The 21,538-nt window shown below is 46.4% G+C and overlaps 4 protein-coding genes across 4 annotated transcripts; 2 read left to right on the top strand and 2 right to left on the bottom strand.

Annotated features, from left to right (window-relative positions):
* Positions 1 to 197: 197 nt before the first annotated feature.
* Positions 198 to 2,661, bottom strand: EAH_00016470 (Gbp1p protein, putative; the record flags this gene model as incomplete). The annotated part of the gene is made up of 6 exons (XM_013397798.1): positions 198 to 354; positions 915 to 1,139; positions 1,455 to 1,527; positions 1,715 to 1,940; positions 2,236 to 2,286; positions 2,653 to 2,661. The coding sequence occupies 6 exons, from the start codon at positions 2,659 to 2,661 to the stop codon at positions 198 to 200; spliced, it is 741 nt and encodes a 246-aa protein (XP_013253252.1).
* A 3,280-nt stretch (positions 2,662 to 5,941) lies between these two features.
* Positions 5,942 to 7,837, bottom strand: EAH_00016460 (hypothetical protein, conserved; the record flags this gene model as incomplete). Its single annotated transcript, XM_013397797.1, has 6 exons — positions 5,942 to 6,012; positions 6,327 to 6,390; positions 6,830 to 6,876; positions 7,094 to 7,238; positions 7,523 to 7,579; positions 7,820 to 7,837. 6 exons carry the CDS (start codon positions 7,835 to 7,837, stop codon positions 5,942 to 5,944), a joined length of 402 nt encoding a protein of 133 aa, XP_013253251.1.
* A 2,857-nt stretch (positions 7,838 to 10,694) lies between these two features.
* EAH_00016450 lies at positions 10,695 to 14,558 on the top strand (the record flags this gene model as incomplete). The annotated part of the gene is made up of 7 exons (XM_013397796.1): positions 10,695 to 10,707; positions 11,533 to 11,880; positions 12,237 to 12,320; positions 12,778 to 12,923; positions 13,165 to 13,809; positions 14,082 to 14,250; positions 14,542 to 14,558. The coding sequence occupies 7 exons, from the start codon at positions 10,695 to 10,697 to the stop codon at positions 14,556 to 14,558; spliced, it is 1,422 nt and encodes a 473-aa protein (XP_013253250.1).
* Positions 14,559 to 16,887: 2,329 nt separating this feature from the next.
* Positions 16,888 to 18,817, top strand: EAH_00016440 (14-3-3 protein, putative; the record flags this gene model as incomplete). The annotated part of the gene is made up of 4 exons (XM_013397795.1): positions 16,888 to 17,143; positions 17,248 to 17,318; positions 17,629 to 18,366; positions 18,734 to 18,817. The coding sequence occupies 4 exons, from the start codon at positions 16,888 to 16,890 to the stop codon at positions 18,815 to 18,817; spliced, it is 1,149 nt and encodes a 382-aa protein (XP_013253249.1).
* Positions 18,818 to 21,538: the final 2,721 nt, after the last annotated feature.

Genomic DNA, 21,538 nt, shown 5'->3' with positions numbered 1-21,538 from the left:
GCTTGTTGCTGCTGCCCTCCACAATACCATTTCCCTTCCGCTTGCAAAGGAGGAAAAGAACCGGGAAGGATCTGGGGTGTACATACAGCTGGGACAGCTTGGGGTCCTAGGTGAAATGCTTCGGAATGATCACGACATGCGAGGCAAGTTTTTCTTGGATTCTACTTTGTTCTGTCTATGCCCACAATTCAGTTCAATTACATCTCCCTTCTGTCGAAACGCACAGATATGTGCCGCCCATCCAACAAGTAGTTGTTAAAAGTGTCAATTGCGCTCTGTGCACTTTCCCGGGAAGCGAACAAAACCGTGCCAACGCCTCTTGAACGACCCCCGGGAAGCTCCATAACATCCGCCCTGAAAGAAACAAGTAGAAAGAAAGCTATAAACATGGTATTATTGGTTACTAAGACCGTTGGCTACTACCAACAAAATAGTATGCATGCATGCATCTCATATACCCAAAGCATGCAAGCGCATGTACAACCTCCTCTGCTCGAAGTAGGCAAATAAAAAGTCAACAAGTAAACCCCACTTCGCCTAGACAATCAAGGTCTGGTGAACTGTCCATACACCTCCACTATCTCAAATTCCCTTCCGTTCCTTCAAGAGCTGTCTACTCAAATAGGCAAGGGCCTCTAAAAAGAAACCTTCGCGAAGATTCCTACTCTACTACCGCACACCCCCTCCAGCAGTCACTGACATGCCACCATTCCTAAGCATTTTCCCTGCTGCTGTATTTACTGTTGTTTAGACCCTGAAGTCCCCAACTCCCCCACCACCCTCCTATCCCTACTGCATGCGTTTGTCTGTGAAAGCGGGCTTATAAAGTAATAGTAAGAACGCTAAGGAGGAATAAAACGAAAATCAGAGCCTAGTTTTATGGAGTGGTAAAAACGTGAACAAGAAGGACGCACCTAATCACTTCACCGCATTCCCTAAAGAGGTCCTTGAGATCATGCCAAGACGTCTTCCAAGGCAAGTTGGAAACGAATACTTGACGCCCACCACCGCCCCCACCGCTGCCCCCCTGGTAGCTGCTTCCGGACGCCCCTTGTTGGTTGTTCCCCTGATAGCCGCCTCCCTGGCTGCCTTGATAACCCCCACGGCCCCCAGAGGAGCCCCCGCGGCCGCGGCCCCGTCTGTACGCCCATACCGCGTATCACAAACTCTACACATATAGAGATTGCATATGCTCAAGTGTATACACATCTATCCATAATCTACAGATGTACATATGTATGCCCGCAAATACCATGCGAAAGGGAAAGCAGCAGCTGCCGAAACAGCAGCAACTGATGCTATTCAAGAACAGCTGCACCTCGGATGCTGTGCTGCGACTAACAACGAGGATGCATATGAGGGGGCAACTGGAGCTGCACACCAACTACTTGAGTGTCTGCACTAAACCACGGCTATTTTGGGTGTCTGCATGCATGTACATGATTTTTCCTTACCCTCGCCCCCCCGAGAACTTCCCGCCGCTGCCGCCTCCTTCCTCTCGGTCTTCCCGGACAAATATGGGACGTTCTGAATGCATGCGCACCAGCAACGAAAACATAAACTGCACGCGCCCAATGCATGCGCCCAATGCTTGGCTGCAACTCACCGGCACATACAATATACTATGGGGAATACCTCCGAATACACTGTAGACGAATACAGAGTGTACATGCATACTACGATACAATCCAAGAGACGAGGGTTCATGAATTACCTAGCAGCACAGTGTCAGTGAGTTCCTTGATGGCCCGTTGTGCTGCCTCTTCATTCTTATATACGACTATTCCACACCCTTTGCTTCTTCCCTGGTAATCCTCAAAGACGTCAGCGCGCACAACTTCGCCTGCCTGACTCATGTGCTCCTGCAACTCGGCAGAGCGTACGCCCCAAGCCAAGTTGCCTACATACACACTGCATCCTGTGGCGGGGGCTTCCGGTTGCTGCAGCAACAACAGCAACAGCAGCAGCACATCATAGCTATGAGCGGCGCGCTCTCAGGTCACGCTCTGCAGAAACGCACAGCCAATAGAGCCCCCAGAGAGTTCTTCGTGTACTTAAACTACGCCTCCATCTCCGTAACTACAGCAGGATGAAAGCTGCAGCATGCGCTGCTGCGGGCCCCGGCCCGCTCAAGAGACACGCTGGCCCTATCCCCCGCTTTAGGAAGGCCCCAAAGAGCCAGGAAAGACATCTACGCAGACAAAGGAGAGCGAGTTGAGACGAAATAAAACCTACTTTTTCCTGTTCCTGGCCTTGGAGCGGCGGCCGGGCATCGTCCGCTGGGAGCTGCAAACCGCGCAATACAAGAAACGAGAATTGTTCTGTTGGTGTATTTGTCTTAGCCTAATCCTTAAAAGCACAAATACAGAAAAAATACAGAAGTTGAGGGACAAAAGCCTGCGATCCAGGCCCGACAATGCAGCACAACACCAGCAGCCCCCACAGCTGCAGCAGCACCTTCCCAATGTGGGCCAGGGTACGCCTGCCAGCCTTCTGCTCGCCTTTCAGGAAATAAGCCGAGGTAATACCGGTTGCATAATGCAAAAGATGATCAAGAAAAACACAGCAATGCGACCATCAGAAGAGGTATCACGCGGATACAGACAGCAGCGGTAGCGGAGTGGGGTGAAGACAGCAGCGTGATGGACATACAGCTGGCATTTTCTTCTGTTTGATAGCTGGAGTTGGTCAATTCAATCAATAGTCCTCCTCTTTTTGCCTTCACGACGCCTCAATTTGCGCAATCAACGACCCCAGACCCATTTCATGCACCGTCAGCGCGGGGGAGAGCGAATCGAACTACACCGTGCTGCAGCCCTACGAGCCCTAGGAAGGCTGCCACGCGTCCTCCAGCCCCAAATTACCTCAATTCAACACTCGTATACATTAAATCAAATTCAGAATGCATACAATTTTTTTTTCTAACGGATGAAGGCGCAAAAGACACTACTCCCACACCCACGAAGGGCTGAGAGCACAAGCTCCGCGAAAACGAATGCAAGATCACCTCCCGCACGCGCCAGCCCAATTAACGTCAATAGACTTGTAATTCAGTAAAAGCGCATAGATATTACCCAATTTAACTATTTGTTGAATATTATTCGTTCTTTCAAGACAGTAATCAGCAATAAATTACAACCCTTGCCCACCCACGTGCGACGAGCGCATGCTGGTACCCGAGCCTTCGCATAGTCTGCTCAGCATCAAGTTAGCACGGGAATCTAGATGCCCTCAGGCTGGCTATAGAAGGCCAAGTAGTAAGTCTTTAACAACTGTCTACAGTGTTAGCGCATGTAGTAAAGAGGACTTGGCTTTGGTTGCACGTAAGGCTGCCTTGCAGCATCAGTTGCAGTCTGGCGAGGGCCCGCGATCTTGTTTGGGGACCTTCGTGGGCTGCGACAAGCCAAAAGACTTAAACTAAGAGGTATTAAAAGACAACTAACCTAATCTTCAGTCCCCAGACATCCTAGACACAAAACCAGGAGCACCTGCGAGTCAGAGGGAGTTGCAACGCATCTCGTTGTAAGTAGTGCCTCAAGGCACCTTCTCATGCGGGCGCAGCCAAACCCCTAGTGCCTCCTGCGCTAATACTGTAAACAGTTGCTGTGTTTCTGCATGGATGCAAGGTGTCTACAAAGGGCAACTATGTGTTCATGGACCAACTTTGGGAAGGCCATGCTGCATCTGCCCTCTCTTTCTCCTGCATGCGGCAGAGCCCCTCGCTGGCCGCTGAGTGCTCTATCACTAATATCTTAGTCTGATCATTCTGCTCCTCCTGAACTCCCTCCAGCCCCACATTTAGTTCGTCAAACTGGTGTTTTGCATTTTCCGGCCGTCCACGATACGTTCCCCGTCAATAGACTACCCGAACTTAACACGTGAGTGAAGTCTGTTACTCTGTTGAATTAAACAGCTTTGTCTACTTTGTCATTCAACACCTCCTTGACCAGCTTCTGGAGGGGTTTACATTCCGCCGTCAGCTCCGCAGACTTCATCTCCTTCGCCTAATCAATCTCGACGCCCTTCATCCTGTCCAGCAGGCATTGAATGAGTTATATCTTATAATTTTAAGGCTTTGGTTTTTCTCCGGGTTTTCTCTGGAGATGTGAGAAGGATGTCTTAAGTGCAGTTGAATTGCTGCAACGAGGAACGCCGAATAGAAGCCGATGCCGAACTGCCCAACTGTGGAAATATCTTCTCCTGGTAGCGGCACCTGCATAAACGCTCTGGTACTCGCACGTGCGATGGTCCCGAGGTTGTTCGCGAGCTTAACCTGACCAGCCTGGATGCCAGCGTGAGGCTGGGGGGAGGCAACCCTAATACTGAATTCCAGCCCAAGTTCACCCGCGGCTTAAAAGGCACCAGTAAGCACATGAAGTTTTTCCTGCATGCGATTGGTGAATCTTCCCTTCAGCACTTTTCCGATATCTCCTGGTGTCCATATGAAAGATTCTGAAGTGCTAGGTGTCGAAGGTAGAAAGCAATACTTTAGCTGCATATGAAAACCTCTCCACACCTAGTTCCGCTGCCTAAAGTAATAAAGATTAGCATGGCTAAACCGCCTCGCCTCTAGCCTCTGCTTCGCGTAGGTGGCCGCCTGTCGTCGGGCGCCATGCACAGCTCTGGAAAAGCGCAGGCACTGAGGCATCATCTTTCCCGCCAAATCTCACGTTACGACAAAGCAATGAAGCGTATCAGAGTTAAAGTTAGCTATGCGTGTCATCATGGTCCACGCATAGTGCCCAGTATATATTGGTCGTTCCAAGATGCTGCTGCGACAGATCTCTAAGGTTAGCCTTACGTGAAACGAAACCGTCAGCAACTGCGTCAGCTAGTATACCTACTGCTGCTGCAACTGCTACTACTGCAGCAGCTGCTATGAAGGGGGAAAGTCAGATCTATCCTTGTCTGTTTGAAGCTTGTGCGTGCATTTCTAGTTGGTTGCAGGCTACTGTGGAGCAAGGAAGTGTTCAACAGTTGGCTGGCTACAGTGTTAGTGCATGCATCAAAACGGGGCTTGGGTGGGCGTGCATTTGGTTTTGCCTTGCAGCACAAGGAGCAACAAGCAGTGCTGCAAGTGGTGACGCACCGCTTCCGCTCGTCACCAGCCCAGTGCGCTCTAGCAGCGCTGACCAAGGCGCCAGGAGGCTGCGAGCGAAGGAGAGCTCTCAAATTAGGTACTTTGACTCTATTGCAGCTCAAGTATTTCCTTAGATAACATCGGGGACACGGTACACTGCCCGTGCTGTGCTCCCAAAGGCGAGGCGCTCCACCTTTGGTGACTCGTAATAAGATTGGTTATTTCCTCTTTTGGTTTTGTACAATTGACGAGGACAGGCCCGGAGCCCATCTTCGTTGATGGGCTCACTGAATGTGTGCCTATGAGGCGTGTAGTTCCATGGGAGCCTACAAGCAGCTACTGCTAGCTGGGCGCCTCTCCCCCAGTGGCGCTTGCAGGGAATGCTGTTGGCCCCCCCGAAGGCAAACTTGCAGGGGGCCCGGGGGGGACCCCTGCTGGGGAAAATGCCGCAGGACCTGCTGCTGCCGAGCCTGATACAGTCGGTTGACTTGTGCTTCGAGGTCTTGAGTACAAGGGGGGCTTCATTGGGCTCTTTCCCTCTGCCTGCGCTTTCCGCGCCTTCGTCCCTAGCAAATCGGGCACACCGGCATGGGCGCTGATGCTGAAACCAACTCCATTCAATGTGAATTCAACTTGATTTGACTTCATTTTATCTAGTTGCAGTTTATTTTTAGCACGGGTATCATTTTTGTCAGAGTGGCTCCAATGTACTACTCGTCCGCAGCTTCGGCTGGCTTACATTTGATTTATTATGTCTTCCAGCCCGGCTCCGTACTATTCCAAGAACGACCATGTGCAATTATTTATTGCGTTTATTACAATTATTGTTTCTTGCGTTCTGGACACCCAAAGATGATTATTTCAACGTACGGAGAGGAGCAGCTTTCGCGCCTCGTCAGGCGGTAGCTTCGGCGGCGGGGGCTGAGCCTTCCCTGCAAAATGCGAAGATGTGAACAACAGCCGTTTAGCCATTCCTTTATTATTTGCACTTTTTGGGGTTGCAACAAGACAGAACAACGAGGAAGATAGGCACGAATTTGCAGCGGGGGCTTCCCGGACCCGCAGGCGACAGCTCACCCGCTGCCTCTTGAAGCTTCTGTTCCATGTCTGCAGTTCGGGGGGAAAAAGAAGGCAGGTGAAAGTTGTTTCATTGATAGTTGTTGTGTTATTAATATTAACAGAGATATTACAATTACAACAACAAATACTCGGGAGAAAACAAGGAGGAGACGAGCAGAAACCTTACCGTGCTGCATCTCCTCCTTCTCATCAATTTGCTCTTCCCTTTGGAGCTCCTCATCTTCTGCCGCCTATCGTTGACAATCCATAAACCCTAACCTATAAAGTCTAGACAATAGAATCCTTACTTCCGAGTCCGCCTCTGCTTGGGACTCCTCGTCTTCAGCAGCGAATGCATCTTCATCTACAACCGTTCTTTTCTTTGCTGTTCACGCTGTAGACAATAGTCATACCCCCGCTCACCTTGTTGGACTAGTCGAGGCGTTTCTAGCCTTTGCTGCTGTTGCTGATGCTGCAGCTGCGATGATTGCTGGCGTTTTTTTCCTTGAAAAAAGGAGGAGGCAGCAAATTACTGAACGCGAACATCCAAAGCATTCGTCTTATGACGAAAACGAATAGGCAATAAGAGAATAGAAGCACCTGTGTTTAATCTCGCCCCTTTTCCCTTCTTTCCTTTCTAAATCGTTTTAGGTCGTGAGTCGTAACAAATGAAACAAGACTCCCCCTTACCCGTTTGTGCTGCTTTGAACCTGCAGCAGCACCTGTAGCCGCCTCGTCTAAATACCATACAAGTTTAAGATGAACAAGTATGAATATGTATAACCACAACGACGTATGCTTATATATCTGTACGTATGCATGCATGTACACGCACTTATAACACACATGCATGCATTTTTTATGGGCGTGTGCAAGCCTTAACGAATTCGTATTCAAACACAGGTGCGCAACGTGAACGTGTGAAAGTATGTACATCCATATTTGCACTCCTACCTTCTCTGAGCTGGTCGCGTTTTTCTAATTCGTAGCCAACCCCGCTTGACGGGAGCATCGAAGGGTCCTCGAGTTCCCCATCTGCGTCTTGGGGCTCGATATGGGGATCAAACAGGCTATGGGCAACGACTGAATCTTCTGGGTCCTGCGTTCAAGTTTTCATCTTCGATAGAAAAACCTGGAGGGAGATTGTTTAACTATAACGGTTCACCATGTCGGGAATGTCGTATGGGGGCCCGCGTGCGCCAGCTGCAGTGTCAGGAAACGCGTGAAGCAAATATACAAGTGAACAGCAGCGTGCACCATGGGCAGTGTTGTTGCACAAACCTGCGGTGCGTCCTTCTCTTTCTGCATTTTTTGCCTGCTCTTCATCTGCATGGGGCGTGTAGTGATGTACTTCTAAGACTAAGAAAGGTGATCTCAACCCACCGTCCGCAAACGGGTGCAAAAGACGCGCGAGTCCTCTGGCGTGCAACTTTGAACTTTCTGCGCACGAAGGCAGAAAACAAACACCAAATAATCCAAAAATCAAACGCATTGCAGACTGCTGGATAATGGCTTTCTTCAGGTGCGCGAATGACGAGCGTGAGGAGTTTGCGCGCAAAACTTTCACAATCCCGCAGAACCAAGTGGGTGCACTTCTGCGGTGTATGCCCAGGTTTCTCGCGATTGAGGCAATATCTTGAGCAGTAGCTTCGAATGTTTCTAGTCACCTTATTCATTTACTTGATATTCAATGCTCATTACGACATGTGCTCTGCTAAAAAAAAACAAAAGTGGCATCGTCGCGAAACGCCCTTCTTTTTGCCTTAGGTTTCAACATAAACCCTAAACCGTAAAGCATTTCCCTAATCGTGTTCCAGTACATCTTATGGTGCTTTCCATACGAAACGTACACCATTAACGCCTCACCAGCATCTCGCCAAATGAAAAGCAGCTTACAAGAGCTTTCCCTACTTTAGCGATGAAGCACCGCTGGCGTATGGCGAGTTGAAGAATTGCAATATGGGTTTGATCCTCCCACCAAACGGAGAGAGACAAGAACCGTATGCAGGCCCCTTCCGAACAGCTGAAGTGGGCAAAATAACTGGAAGAGTTTTCAAACATTCTTGGGAAAAATCTTTTAGACCAAACGCTAACGGTTTCTGGTTCCTTGTTCAAGCTGGAAGGGAACATCCTCTCGGCTCGCAGATAAAGGTATGTGGAACCTTCTCTTCGAGCCAAATGGTGAAGGCCAGCATCGATACATAAGTTTACTTGGAATCCTTTTGCTTTGGAAGGCTTGAGGCGTCGCACTTGTCAGTGTTGATGTACCTTTGCGCCCTTGTTGCAAGAAGGGAACAGCGGCAGTCTAATCGTTCTAGTCGTAAATGCAGCAACTCCTTCCTTTTCTTTCTCTTCAGTCTTCCGTGTATCTAGAAGAAGAGAGAAAATGCGTAATATCATAATGAATACTAATTCCCTAAAACCAACCTAAGTCGCACTTGTGTGTGAGGGGCTTATACCATTTGCGCCCTTTAGTTATTACGTGCTTCATTTGCTTCTCTATTGATTTTGCGCCTCTTCTATTCCAGCGCTGAGCTAAGTAAATATGAACGGAAACAAAGATTGGTTTCTCTGTCCCAACGATTCAACGTGTGCATTCTTAGGGTCGAAAAAACCTGAGTCTAATTACACACGAATTTCATGTGAAGACAAGGAGAAACAAACAAATAGATCAAGTTCAGAGGATCCTTTTCTTCCCTTACCTCCGACCTCCACTTTTCTGTAAGGGGGGAACGAAAAGGAAATTATATTTCAGCAGCGATTTTAGTTTCGGTTCATTTCGCATCCATTTTTCATACTGGCGTGAATTTGGTGTTTGCATCCAACGTTTGCACTTCGACCCCAAACCATACGCTAAACAACTTCGTCATTCAAACTAGCGGAAAATATTCAAAAAAAAAGAACGCTGCGCATTCAATGCCAAGGCCGTTGCAACGCTACACTGCCCCAAACAGTTTCTGGGGTGTTTGCTTGCACTGCGGAGAGGGGAGAAAACAACGAAACAAAATATTTTGGCGAGCAAGCTACTGCCGCGACAAATTTTGCGTTCAAGCGCCGACAGCAGGAGAGCACCATATGCTTGCACCTGTAGCTACTGCAGCCTTGATATTGCTCAACTAGCTGTGCAAACAGGGCTCTATCCATAACATGCGAAAGCAAATATGTCAAAGAATAAAAACGCTACTGTGGTATTTACAATCCCCAAGCCCAGCATGCTGTTTCGTTCCGGTTAAACACCTCAAATATTGCTCAACTAGATCAACGAATGCTTCGTTCTAATAGTCTCTAATCCCAACGATGGCAGAAAAGGTAAAAACCAACACGAACCAGCAAGTATCGACAACAGATCGGCAGTCTGTGAGTCTTTCTTCTCTTCCCAACAAATTATGTTTGCTATATGAAACGGGTTTGTGCATCCCTTCTGCACGGAATCCTCCCCGCTTATTTTTGCCTGTAGCACAGCTGGACTTCGTAGATGGAACACAACATGCGGCTATTTCCGGTTGGCAATACCGCTTACTGCAGCCAATGAAGCCTCTAACAGAAGATCGAGAGCTCGCATAAGATTGTCAGTCTGAGCTTGCACTGCTCCAGCGTCAGGAGAAGCCGAAGTTTCCACTAATTGCAGGAAAATGGAACCCATAAACTTGTTTGGGAATAAAGATGCTGTTCTCTGGTTCTCTCTCGAAGCAACGCAAACAAACACCGGCTGTGCAAAGCACCAAATGCCGTTGGGTGAACAACGGTGGCGCTGAGGTCTCGGTGCAGGTATTTCGTTCGTGTGCTCTCCGTGCCTCTTTGTCTATTCTCAATCACAAACTAACAATTGCATTAAATGCGAAATTCAAACCTCTCTGGTTTCTGTTCGCCCATGAAAAGCACACGGCGCTCTCCAGCTCCGATCTCGCGGCGCTGCCGGGCGTTGTTGAAGCTCAGGCCAGTAGACACTACTCTAAAAAAGCAAACGGCGGACAGCTACTATAAAAAAGTGAAATCGAAAATTTGTTCGTAGTAAGAAGGAAACAAGTTTATACAACATTCTTGCCACTGGGGGCCACCTACCTGTTCGTCTACTCTGAGCTCGGCGCATACATGGACAGCAGCGGCCTCTAGGAGCACCAACTAGATGAAATTTTACTGCTTTTATCTCCCAGTTAAGCGTTGTCTTTTGAAGAATTTAGCAATTAATTGAATACAGATTGGTCATCTTAAAGAAAACAGGAAGAACGAGAGCTTTAGGCGGGTTAGGAACCCGTTTCTGCATGAGCGGCGGCGGCTGCTAATAACCGCAGCAACAGCGGCAGCCGCCTCCGCCCCCCGTCGTCTTGTTGTCTCTCTGGGGTGTATGAGCATGCGAAAACAATATTAACCACATGTCTCTCTGGAGGGGAAATAATATACATCTTCGTAATCTTCGGAACATTCTTTCTGTGTGGTGTTGTGCGTCGCCGCGCCGATTCCCGTTCAACAGGGTAGCCCGCGGGGAGATTGGCCGCGGCGCTTTGCCCCAGATTTTGTGTGATTTCCTGCACGTTTTGCTTCATAAGAAAGGAAAATGGCGAAAGGAAGTAAGTGAAATTCTTTTGAACACAGACATACTCAAGTTGTGCTGCGTGGGCGAACGCCTCAGTCGCGGCGTGAGCCGCGCCCTCAGCTGCATCGCATTGAATGAATCATACCATCCTCTTCCTTGCTTTCCACGGACACATATTAAGTAGAATTGGAAGGAACTGCTTCTCTTCGTATTCAGATGAAATCATTTGCTTCTTCTTTAGCAGCATCCCTGCAAAGCGCCGCCGCAGCCGACGGGAACGCTGCCGTGCTACCGACGCTCTCGTTGTTCATGTGATAAATTCATGATTATTTTCTGTTTCTCATTGCATGGATTGCATGCGTTACTGAGGTCTCACGTGTCCGTGCATCAACGGCTCTCTCGCTTCTTCTTTTGACTCTGTTAATTCGGGATGCTCAGGACTTGCCACTTGTGTGCATGCATTATTAGAGCTGTGCTTGCTGCTATGTGCGTCAAATGCATCTGTGTATAAATTCTCTCGATGATCGTATACAATGGTGTAGCTGCTGTAGCTGCATGCGTTGAACTTCTGAGTCGCATTCTGGGTTGTTGGAGCGAGGCTCTCGTGCACATTCAGATTGTAAAACAATATTTTCTGTTGTCACCAGCTGTAGTTTTATGTGGGAGTGGCTTCGTGATTTTCGTTTGCGTATTTCCTTGCTCGTTGTGTATATACATGCCTTCAGTGCCGTGGATATTGTCTTGCTGTTTGAAGCGTGTCTGTTTGCTTGCTTGTTCGTTGCACACACACTTGGTTAGTATTGAATGTTTTCCGTTACATCTTTGCAGTTTCTGCGTTTCTGTGCTTGTTTGCCTGCAGTTCGTTTCCTGTCGCTGGTGAAGCCAGCGATGTGCATCTTGCCTGAGGTGCATGCGCCTGAGCGTCGTGTTCCCTTCCGCGAAAAGGTGCTATGGACGTTGATATCTCTCGCTGTTTTTCTGGTTTGTTGCCAGATTCCTCTTTACGGAATCCGCACAAGTCGCAGCGCAGACCCCTTCTACTGGATGCGTGTTATCTTAGCTTCTAACAGAGGCACGCTCATGGAGTTGGGTATTTCTCCTATCGTCACAAGTGGAATGGTCATGCAGCTTCTTGCTGGTTCCAAGATCATTCAAGTTGACCAAAGCCTCAAAGAAGACAGAGCCCTCTTCCAAGGGGCGCAGAAATGTAAGGAAATGCAGCACGAAACACGCGGAACACCGACACCGGCACCACTTGTGCAGCTCCAGCTGCGCTTGAACTTCTTGGAAGTTTGGTCGACCTGCTTATGTTGTTTGCCTTGGGACTCGTCTGCTCTTGATGCTTGTCTTGTTCTGAGTTCCAGTTTAATGCCACTATGCTGCACAGAGCTGGGGGTGTATCGTTGTTAGCTCGTGCTCAGCATGAATTTTTTTGAATCGTTCTTGCCGTGTGCTCGCACGTTTGTGTTCAGTTTGTCCTCTTTCAGCCTCTCTTTGCCATTCTAAAGTATTGAACCAGCGATGTATATATTTATATATATCATTTTTCTTTGTTTTGCGCAGTGCTGGCGTTGCTGATTACCATCGGAGAGGCGGTGGCGTACGTCATCAGCGGCATGTATGGGCCGATATCAGAAATCGGAGCAGGTAAAGCATTCCTTTTTTACAAGATAGAAAGATATAAGAAGAAGAATAAAAGGTCTTTTAGAGTTCAAGTGTGAAATTGAGATGGAAATGATGGTGGTGGATACTGAACAGATACTGAGTAGCTGTTTGCTCTCCTGTCTTTGGGTTTGCTGCTTCATGAGGTTTGCTGTATGAATGTACGTGCATATCCACGAACTCCTAATGAGACGAAACAATATTGTAGTTAAGCTGATGCGGTTTCACAGTACTTTTGACCCACGTATGCTTTGGGAAAGTCTCCCTTTGCATCTGCAATGTACAAGTGCAGCGACATACCGATTACTTCTTTCGGTGCTGCATGCGGCTCGTGGCTTATTGGGACTGGCATCAGGGGAGAGTAGGGGGTGCATTTGAAAGAAGAAGTCTCATTTACTGCAATGAGATGCCGGGGTTTCGTGTGGGTGTTTGGGGTGTACAGGGAGCGCGTTGTTGATTATTCTTCAGCTGTTCTTCGCCGGAGTTGTTGTCATCATTTTGGACGAACTGCTGCAGAAAGGCTACGGCCTGGGAAGCGGTATTTCCCTTTTCATTGCGACCAACATTTGCGAGACAATTGTGTGGAAGGTACTTCATTTGGAGTTTAGGGCATAGGGTTAGATCTTCGGGGTTGCACGTTCAAGTTGATATGCATTGAATGCTTTTTTTATTGAAATCACACGCACAGACGCAGAATAACATCGTATTTGCTCGCTTGTGCCACGTGCGGCGGACGTTGGATGTTGGTTTGGTTGCATTGTTGGTTTGTTTCCCGTTTGTTTATTTCATCTGCTTCGTTCCTCTGTTTGTTTGTATGTTTGGCGTTCAGGCGTTCAGTCCCACTACGATAAAGACGGGAAAGGGAACTGAGTTCGAGGGAGCTTTGGTTGCTCTTTTCCACTGTCTGTTTACGAAGAGCACCAACATGGTGGCATTGAAAGAGGCATTTTATCGTTCGAACGCTCCGAACATCACATCTTTGCTCGCAACGATTTTGGTGTTTCTGATTGTCATCTACTTCCAGGGTTTCCGCGTTGATCTTGCAGTGAAGTATCAACGCGTGCGGGGACAACAGGGCAATTACCCGATTAAGTTGTTCTACACCAGCAACATTCCAATTATCTTGCAGACGGCGTTGGTCTCGAACTTGTATTTCCTCTCGCAGCTGCTGTACAGACGCTTCAAGAACAACGTGTTGGTTAATCTCCTTGGGCAGTGGCAGGAGGTTGATGCAGGAGGTCACTCTGTACCTGTGGGGGGTATTGCTTACTACATCTCTCCCCCAGGTTCCTTCGGCTCTATTCTTGATGATCCTATTCACAGCTTCGTCTATATCACCTTCGTCCTCGTCTCCTGCGCACTCTTCTCGAAAACTTGGATTGAAGTCTCGGGCTCAAGCTCCAGAGACGTCGCCAAACAACTCCGAGATCAGCAGATGGTCATGAAAGGATACAGAGATAGCTCGCTCGTACAGGTATACAACTCACTCAGTTTATGATGCACTTAGTACATTTATACATCCATATATATATATATATATATGCCAGTGCAAGAGTATGTATTATATATGCCTGTTCTTTTGCGCCGACAGTGCATACGCTGATGCATATATATTTTTGTGCATGCAACAAAACGAGTGCGTGTTTTGTGTGGGTGTGCATGTCTCTGTGGATTTAAGCCTGTACGTATAAGGCTAATCTCATTCATATTTGTTGCTCTCGTCGTGCTTACACTCCGTACTTTCAGGTGCTGAACCGGTACATTCCCACTGCTGCTGCTTTCGGAGGGATGTGCATTGGGGCGCTGACGATCATCGCTGATTTCTTGGGGGCCATTGGAAGCGGCACTGGTATTCTGTTGGCTGTGACAATCATCTACCAGTACTACGAGATGCTAGCGAAGGAGAAGGAGCAAGGTGAGAGAGAAGAGCCTGGGAGCAACACGATGGGTGCACGTTGTACATAACGGTTTGTCCTTGCCCCTGTGCTGTGACACCTGAGATGATCATACGAGACTGCGCTACTGTTCGATTTAATTTGTAAATTCATTCTTGGCAGCTGCTGATGAGGATCCTGTCTGTAGTGAGGGGTGGGGTTGCTGTTTCACTGGGAGTTAAGTGTCTGCCGTTCGTAATAAACAAGTCGCAGCACCGAGTTGGCTGTACACTGCAGCTTTACACTGTCCATGTTGCAAATTGTTGCTGCAGGTAACTCGATCTTCTAAGCGCCGTTTGACCCGGCAAGAGGAAGACGATCACAGAGAAATGCATTAATTTGGAGACGATGAATAAAGGCTATTCAGCAGGGTGGTTACCTCTCCGTGCGTACACCCCAGCGTGGGGTGTATGCGCAGGTGGTGACAGGCGTACGTGCGGCGAAGGGATCCAAGTGTTAGAGGGAACTGGCCAGTAGCAAAGTTGATTTTGGTGATAAAAAACTAGATGGAAGAACAGAGCAAAGGAAGGAGGTTAAGCGGGGGGTGGAGGGTGGGGAAGGAAGCCACAAATGCTGCGGCGGTGTGTATTTGCGAGAAAAGATGATTGTGTATAGAGGATTGCAGCGTAACAATGCAATAGCAGATAATATATTAGTGTATCTTTTATTGTATAGAGAAGGGTTACAAGTGAAACGAGCACTCAAAACACCCCAGACACTCGTTTTGTTGCGGCGACGAGCTGTACAACAGGCAGATGGCGTGAAGCTTGTGCACAACCGAGAGAATTGAATTATATCTCTCTTCGTTTTCTTCATTGAAATATGAAGAAAATGAAAGGGATGATTAGGCTGCGACAAAATTGCATTGAATGAGAGGAATGAGGTGGAAGGGAAATACCAGTATGCAACGATGCGGCTTCCTTGGTGTATGCACACCAGCTGTCTGCGTCTAATGAACGAGTGCGTTCTCATCGCCACCAAACAAACCTGACGTCTTTTTCACAAAAGCATTTGATCTGATTTGTTGTTGTCTCAACGACTAAGATGCAAACAAGAGAGTCGTGCATGCTCTCATCGTGGCCGAAGTAGGGGCACTGTAACACCACATACGGAGGAGCTGTATATGCTCAACACACCAAACAGTGAGAATGCAGTTGTTAAACATGGGAATAGGCAAACCACATTAGATGAGGTGGGGGAGAATTGCACGAACAAGCCGGAGGCTTCGTTACGACCGCATCACTCTGCATGCATTCAGATGCTCGTCTATATATATATAATTTAATGTAGAGGTAGAAGCCGACGAATAGTTCTCCGGGAGTAGTTGGTCGAAGAGACGGCGTTGCTGAACGCCAGAAGACGGCCTGCAGGACAACGAAGATGGCCACAAAGAGGCAGCGATAATCAGACAGGAACTTGCATGAAGCTTGCTTTTCACTCCCATTGTCTCACCTCCACGCCAGTACCGTGTCACCTAGTTGTATCAGTGAGACAACTTTAATTAATCATATTGAATGCCGAGTTAGTATATCAGGCGGTTTGGAATTACATGCCATACAACTGGGGGAGGTGCTTCACTAATATTAGCAACACCAACAGATGCTGCAATGGCTGCATGGCTCGTGGCGCTTCTTTAGGGTTTCATTCGGACCCTCAAGGGAAGCCCCGTGCGCCAGCCACACGATAGTAGGGAGGCTGAGAGGAAAGGAACACAATGTATTTTCCCTCTCCTTCTCCGGGTTTGTTCTCGGCTTCTGACAGTTTGTGCAACGGAAAGTGAAGTACTTTGTCGCTTCATGCTGTCTCTGCTTCGCTGTTCATCTACATTCTCAAGTCCCCTGCCGTCATGTGCGTGGGGGCTGAAACACTGGTAAAGAAGCTTCACGCAGGTTCTTCTGTCTAAGTAACCCCCTCTAGTTATTATATATTTGCAAGTGAAACACAGATTCTTAGAAAACGCTACAGACAGCCGAAGGAACGCCGGTGTCAGCCAATGGACTGGCATGGGAGGCTCCAGCGTTGTGGCATTCATGCGATCCTACCTGAAAAAACACTTTTCATGAGAGAACATAATTCATTTAGGGTACAATTAGATATTGATATTGCAAATAAACGCCAGTCGTGTGGTTTTTCTGCACTATTTGTTCGCTTTCTCTGGCCCGATTCCAGACGTTTCGCGGAGTGGCTTGGGGCTCTCGATGGGCTTGACCTGATGGTCGTTACAACGAGTTGATAATCGTTAACGTTTCATCGTTGTTATTTAGATTCAAATTGATGAATTTGACTTCAGATGCAACTTTTCATTCGGTGGATCGACGGCATCAAACCCGCGTTCAGCACCGCTAGTCAGCAAATACCTGCACGCCCAGTACATGTGCAGACCGTCGATATAGCATCAGCCTTTTCTGATTTATTGCTTGTTTTCACTGAATTTGCATTGTTTCTTCCGTCGCTTATACGTACATATTTCCGCAAACTAGCGCCTTGGTCCCACACAACCCGCCAGAGCTGCGTCGCGCGCTCAACTTGCATTTCAAGAGAAGGGCAAGGAGTTATGCATTTTTTCCCATCATCTGATAGATCTAAACAATAGAAGGTATCTTCCATCTCACCCCCTCATGGCATCAAGCGCCCTGAACAAGGGCTCTTGGAGGCCGCCAGTGGCTCCTGCGGCTGGCGCAGCACAGCGAGGCCTGGGTTATATTGTGCAGCAGCAGCAGCAGCATCAGGAGCAAGAGCAGCAGCAAATGAAGCAACAGCACCAACTGCAGCCGCAATACAGAGTAAGAACTGCAGCAGAGGATGACGCAAACACCCGCATCTCTGACGCAGAGGCAAAGATCGAAGTCACAGCGCAGTGCAGGTCCAGAGATGGTAAGCCCTCATAGCTGCTTCTGCTCCGCCCATCCTACTCCTGCACCTGCACCCTAAACTCTAAACCCTGAACCCTTGCAGGAGTGTTGGGTTTGCATGCGCAGAGGTCTTCCAAGCGCTGAAAGAGGCCATACAATTGCACCCTGTTTTATCTCGAAAGCACCGGGAGCTTCTGGTAGGCCCTCAACCTAAACCCTTAAACCCTAAACCCTAAACTCTAAATAGTAAACCCTGGGACCTTGTCAGAAATCCCTGGACCGAAGCATTCAGCCGTAAACCCTAAACCGTAAACCCTAAACCCTAAGACCTAGCAGTCCCTGACACAGGCGGCATCAGAACAAGGCCGAGGCCTGTCTGTTTTGAATTTTGTTTCTTTTACTGCACTGACGACAGCCTGTAAACCCTAGACCTTAGTCCGTAAACCTCTGCATTTCTTTGTTTGTCTTCTGCATAAATGCCTTTTGCATGCGCCTACTGGGGCTCAGGCAAACACCGTAAAGGCGATGATTGCTGACTGCCGTTCTTCTTATTACATGATTTCTGGAGCTCATGCAGCTTTGCAAGCTGCGGGTCCGGCATGGCAGGGGGCTCGCGAGAGAGGTGCTGCTGTTGCTGCTTGTCGTGCTGCTGCTGCTGCTGCTGCGGGGCTCACTATGGCGGGTATGTCCCCTAAAGAAGCAGCAGAAACTGCAGCAGACACAGCAGCATCAAAAGGAGTGGGTGCAACTCGGAACCTTGTGCCTCGATACAAGCTGCAGCAGCAGCGGCGGCACAGTGCTGCAGCTGCTGCTGCTGCGCTGCACCGGGCTCAAGCAGCAGCAGCAGCAGCAGCAGATGATGACAGTTCCTCTGTGGACCCAGAAGGCGACCCATGCAAACCTCTGCCCCACAGGAGCAGCAGCAGTAGCAGCAATATGGACAGCAGCAGCAACGACAACGACAGCAGCAACAGCAACGACAACAACAACAGCAGCAACAGCAGCAGCAGCAGCACCACTACCACCAGCATCGCGCCGGACTCCGCAGCAGCTGTGAGTCAAGGGATGCCGATCCCGGAGCATCTTCTCGATACAATTCTTTCTGATGTTGTTTTACCTTTTTCTGAATACTTCTGCAAGAGATTAGATGCCTTCTTAAGACAACTCATTAATGAAGTGCGGTCACTCGCAAACAAAATCCATAATATCGTCAACCGCTCACTCATGCCTGCTGCAGACTCCACGGTAACCCAAACCCTAAACCCTAAACCCTAAACCCTAAACCCTAAACTCTAAACTCTAGCCTTTAAACTCTAGTATACGTATGCTCATTTGAGACAAATTGCAAGCGAATTCAGACAGTGCAGAGGAGAATGCTTCTACAAACCCTCTTTGTAAAGGGTCCTTGACCCCAAACCCTAAACCCTAAATCCTAAACCCTAATCGTATACACACACTTCGCAGTGTTTAGAGTTTAGGGTTTCTTGCTCCCCCAGGCTTCAGGCCGATTGAGTAGATATGAAAGCAGTTTTCTTCACCACAAGTTGTTGTTTGCTTTTCAGGGTTTAGGGTTTAGGGTTTAGGGTTTAGGGGTTTCTTGTTTCGGCTGCAGGAGGCGAGGGTCTTTTACTTGCAACTCAACGCAGATGTATCCCGATATGCATCTCAGGTATGCGCTGTGTGTGAAGGCGGCTAAACCCTAAACCCTAAACCCTAAACCTCACTCACTTGCAATGCGTACTCAGCTGTTTGTTTACTGTTGTCTTTGTTTTGCGTTTGTAGTTGGTTATTTAGGCTGTTAAGCCCTAAACCCTAAACCCTAAACCCTGAATTTGTGCTAGCTCCTCCATTGACATGTTCGTGCATTCCTTTGCCCTTCGGTTTATTTGCTTTTGCAATTCAATTTATATTTTTCTTCAGTTTATTTGCTTTGTTTGTTTGTTTGTTTGTTTGCCTGTAGTTGTTTGTTTGTTTTTTTTTCTGTTTATCTTTTTGTTCGTTCATTCATTCATTCCTTTGTTTGCTACTTTGTTCTTATCTCTTCGCCTTTATTTGTTTCTTTATTCTTTTATTTACTAGTTCGTTTAGGGTTTAGGGTTTAGGATTTAGGGTTTAGGGTTTTTAGGTGTACGTACATTGCGTTTAGGTGGTAACGGATGCTGACGAGTGTCAACAGCTGCGAAAGCAGAGTTTAGGTTTTTATAGATCTGCGTTGGAGTTAATAAATGAAAATGAAAAAGATAAAAACAAAGAAAAACAAAAAAAGAATAGCTGCCATACAAACGAAGAAGAAACACAAGAGGTGCCCTTGTCAGTCAAAATGGGGCTCGTACTCAACTACGCAGGTCTGCTGCTGCTGCTGCTGTTGTTGCTGCTGCTGCTGCTGCTCCTGTTGCTGCTGCTGCAACTGCTGCTGCTGCTGCTGTTGCTGCTGCCGTTGCTGTTGCTTTTGCTGTTTCTGCTGCTGCTGCTGTTGTTGTTGCTAATGCTGCTGTTGGAGTTGCTGTTGTTGCTTCTGTTGCTGCTGCTGTTGGCTTCTATTACTGTTGTTGCTGCTGCTGCTGTTGGCTTCTATTGCTGCTGTTGTCTTGGTTGTCTTGGTTACTCTTGTTGCCTTTTACTGCTGCTTTTGCTGCTGCAGTTGTTGTCATTGTTATTGCTGCTGCTGAGGCTGCTAAGGATGCAGTAGCTGCTTTGATTTTGCAGGCGTAGCTGTTTTGTCCGATGCGGACGCTGTGTTGCTCCTGCTGCTGCGGCTGCTTCCACTGCGCTGCTGCTGCTGCTGTCATTGTGCTGCTGCTGCTGTTGCTGCTGTTGCTGCAGTGCTGCTGCATGACGAACCCAACGGAGTTCAGCCAGCCATTGCCGCTCTGGCAGCGCAGTTTAGAGAAGCAGTGGAGAACGTTGTGCACATTACGTACGTGTTTCAAACCCTAAACCCTAAACCCTAAACCCTAAACCCTCGAGTGGCAGCAATATTTTGTGTGGCATTGCGAAGCATCATACCCAGTGTAAGTTTCGTTGTTTCGTACTAATATTATTCTTATTCTAAAATGTTATTTTATTGTTTGTTTCTTTAATTATACTTATATTACTCTGTTTTTCATATTGCAGAGATGCAGAAGAAAGCAGAAGGGTTATGATGGTGCTGAGTCTTTTAAGAGGCAATGTCGAGGCTTGGTGCTTAGGTAATAAACAACAACAAACGAATAAATAAATAAATAAACAAACAAATAATCAGATAAACAAATAATAAATAACAATAAACAGCAATTTTTGCTTCTTAACTTGTTCCTGTTTTGCTGTTTGCTGTTTGCTGTTTTTGTTGGTGGTGTTTGTTTGCTGCTTGTTTTTATCTGCTGTTTTTATATATTTTCATGTATTATAAAAGTATATATATATATATATATATATAATGAAAAATATATTTGCTGTCTATGCATGCATGCAGCAAATACTAAAAAACAGTGCAAATTGCTAATAAAATAATAATTGTATTATTAACATAATAATAACAATATTATTATTATTATTATTATTATTATTATACAATGATAATAATATGATAATATTAATAATATTATTATCAATAGATGACGGTAATAATATTATTATAATGTAATAATAATAATAATCATAATAATAATGCGAATATAAGTGTTAATTGCGGTGTACACTGACGAAGAATATAAAAGAAATACAATAAAAGTAATTCAAGAGTAAACGTTTTTGGTTTTGTTTGCTGCAGAGACAGGAAGAGACGACTCTGCGTCTTTGTTGGGTTTAGATGACTCCTCGGGTTTATTATAATTATATTTATTTTTTTATCTCATAAAGAGAAGCAGCAGATATTTTTAACGAACAAAGAAAGAAGAAAAACAAACTACGAGAAAATAGAGTATTTATATACATGTGTGTACACCCGGCATATGTATATAATACCTTAATTCATATATATGGTAGATTATATATATATAATATATATATTATATACATGTATATATATATATATTATATACATGTATATATATATATATATATGTATATATATCTATATGTATATATATGTATATATATATATATATATTATATATTATATATATACACGTCATGTGTACATTACACGTTTATATATATATATATATATATGTATATCAGCGTGTTAGTTTATATGTATGTATATATATACACCCGGTATAGGTATACTGTACTTGCATATATATATATATATATATACATATATATGTATACATGTTAGATGATATAAATATACACCCGGTATATGGATATTAAATTTATCTATATATATATAATATATATATATATATATATACATATATGTGTTAGATAATATATATACCCGGCATATGTAAATTATACTTATATATATATATACATATATATATATATATATATA

Source organism: Eimeria acervulina, genomic scaffold (genome assembly GCF_000499425.1).
Source record: "Eimeria acervulina Houghton genomic scaffold, Eah_scaff103, whole genome shotgun sequence".
Lineage (NCBI taxonomy): Eukaryota > Apicomplexa > Conoidasida > Eucoccidiorida > Eimeriidae > Eimeria > Eimeria acervulina.
The sequence above is the reverse complement of the archived record's forward strand: the minus strand, read 5'-3'. Positions and strand labels throughout refer to the sequence as shown.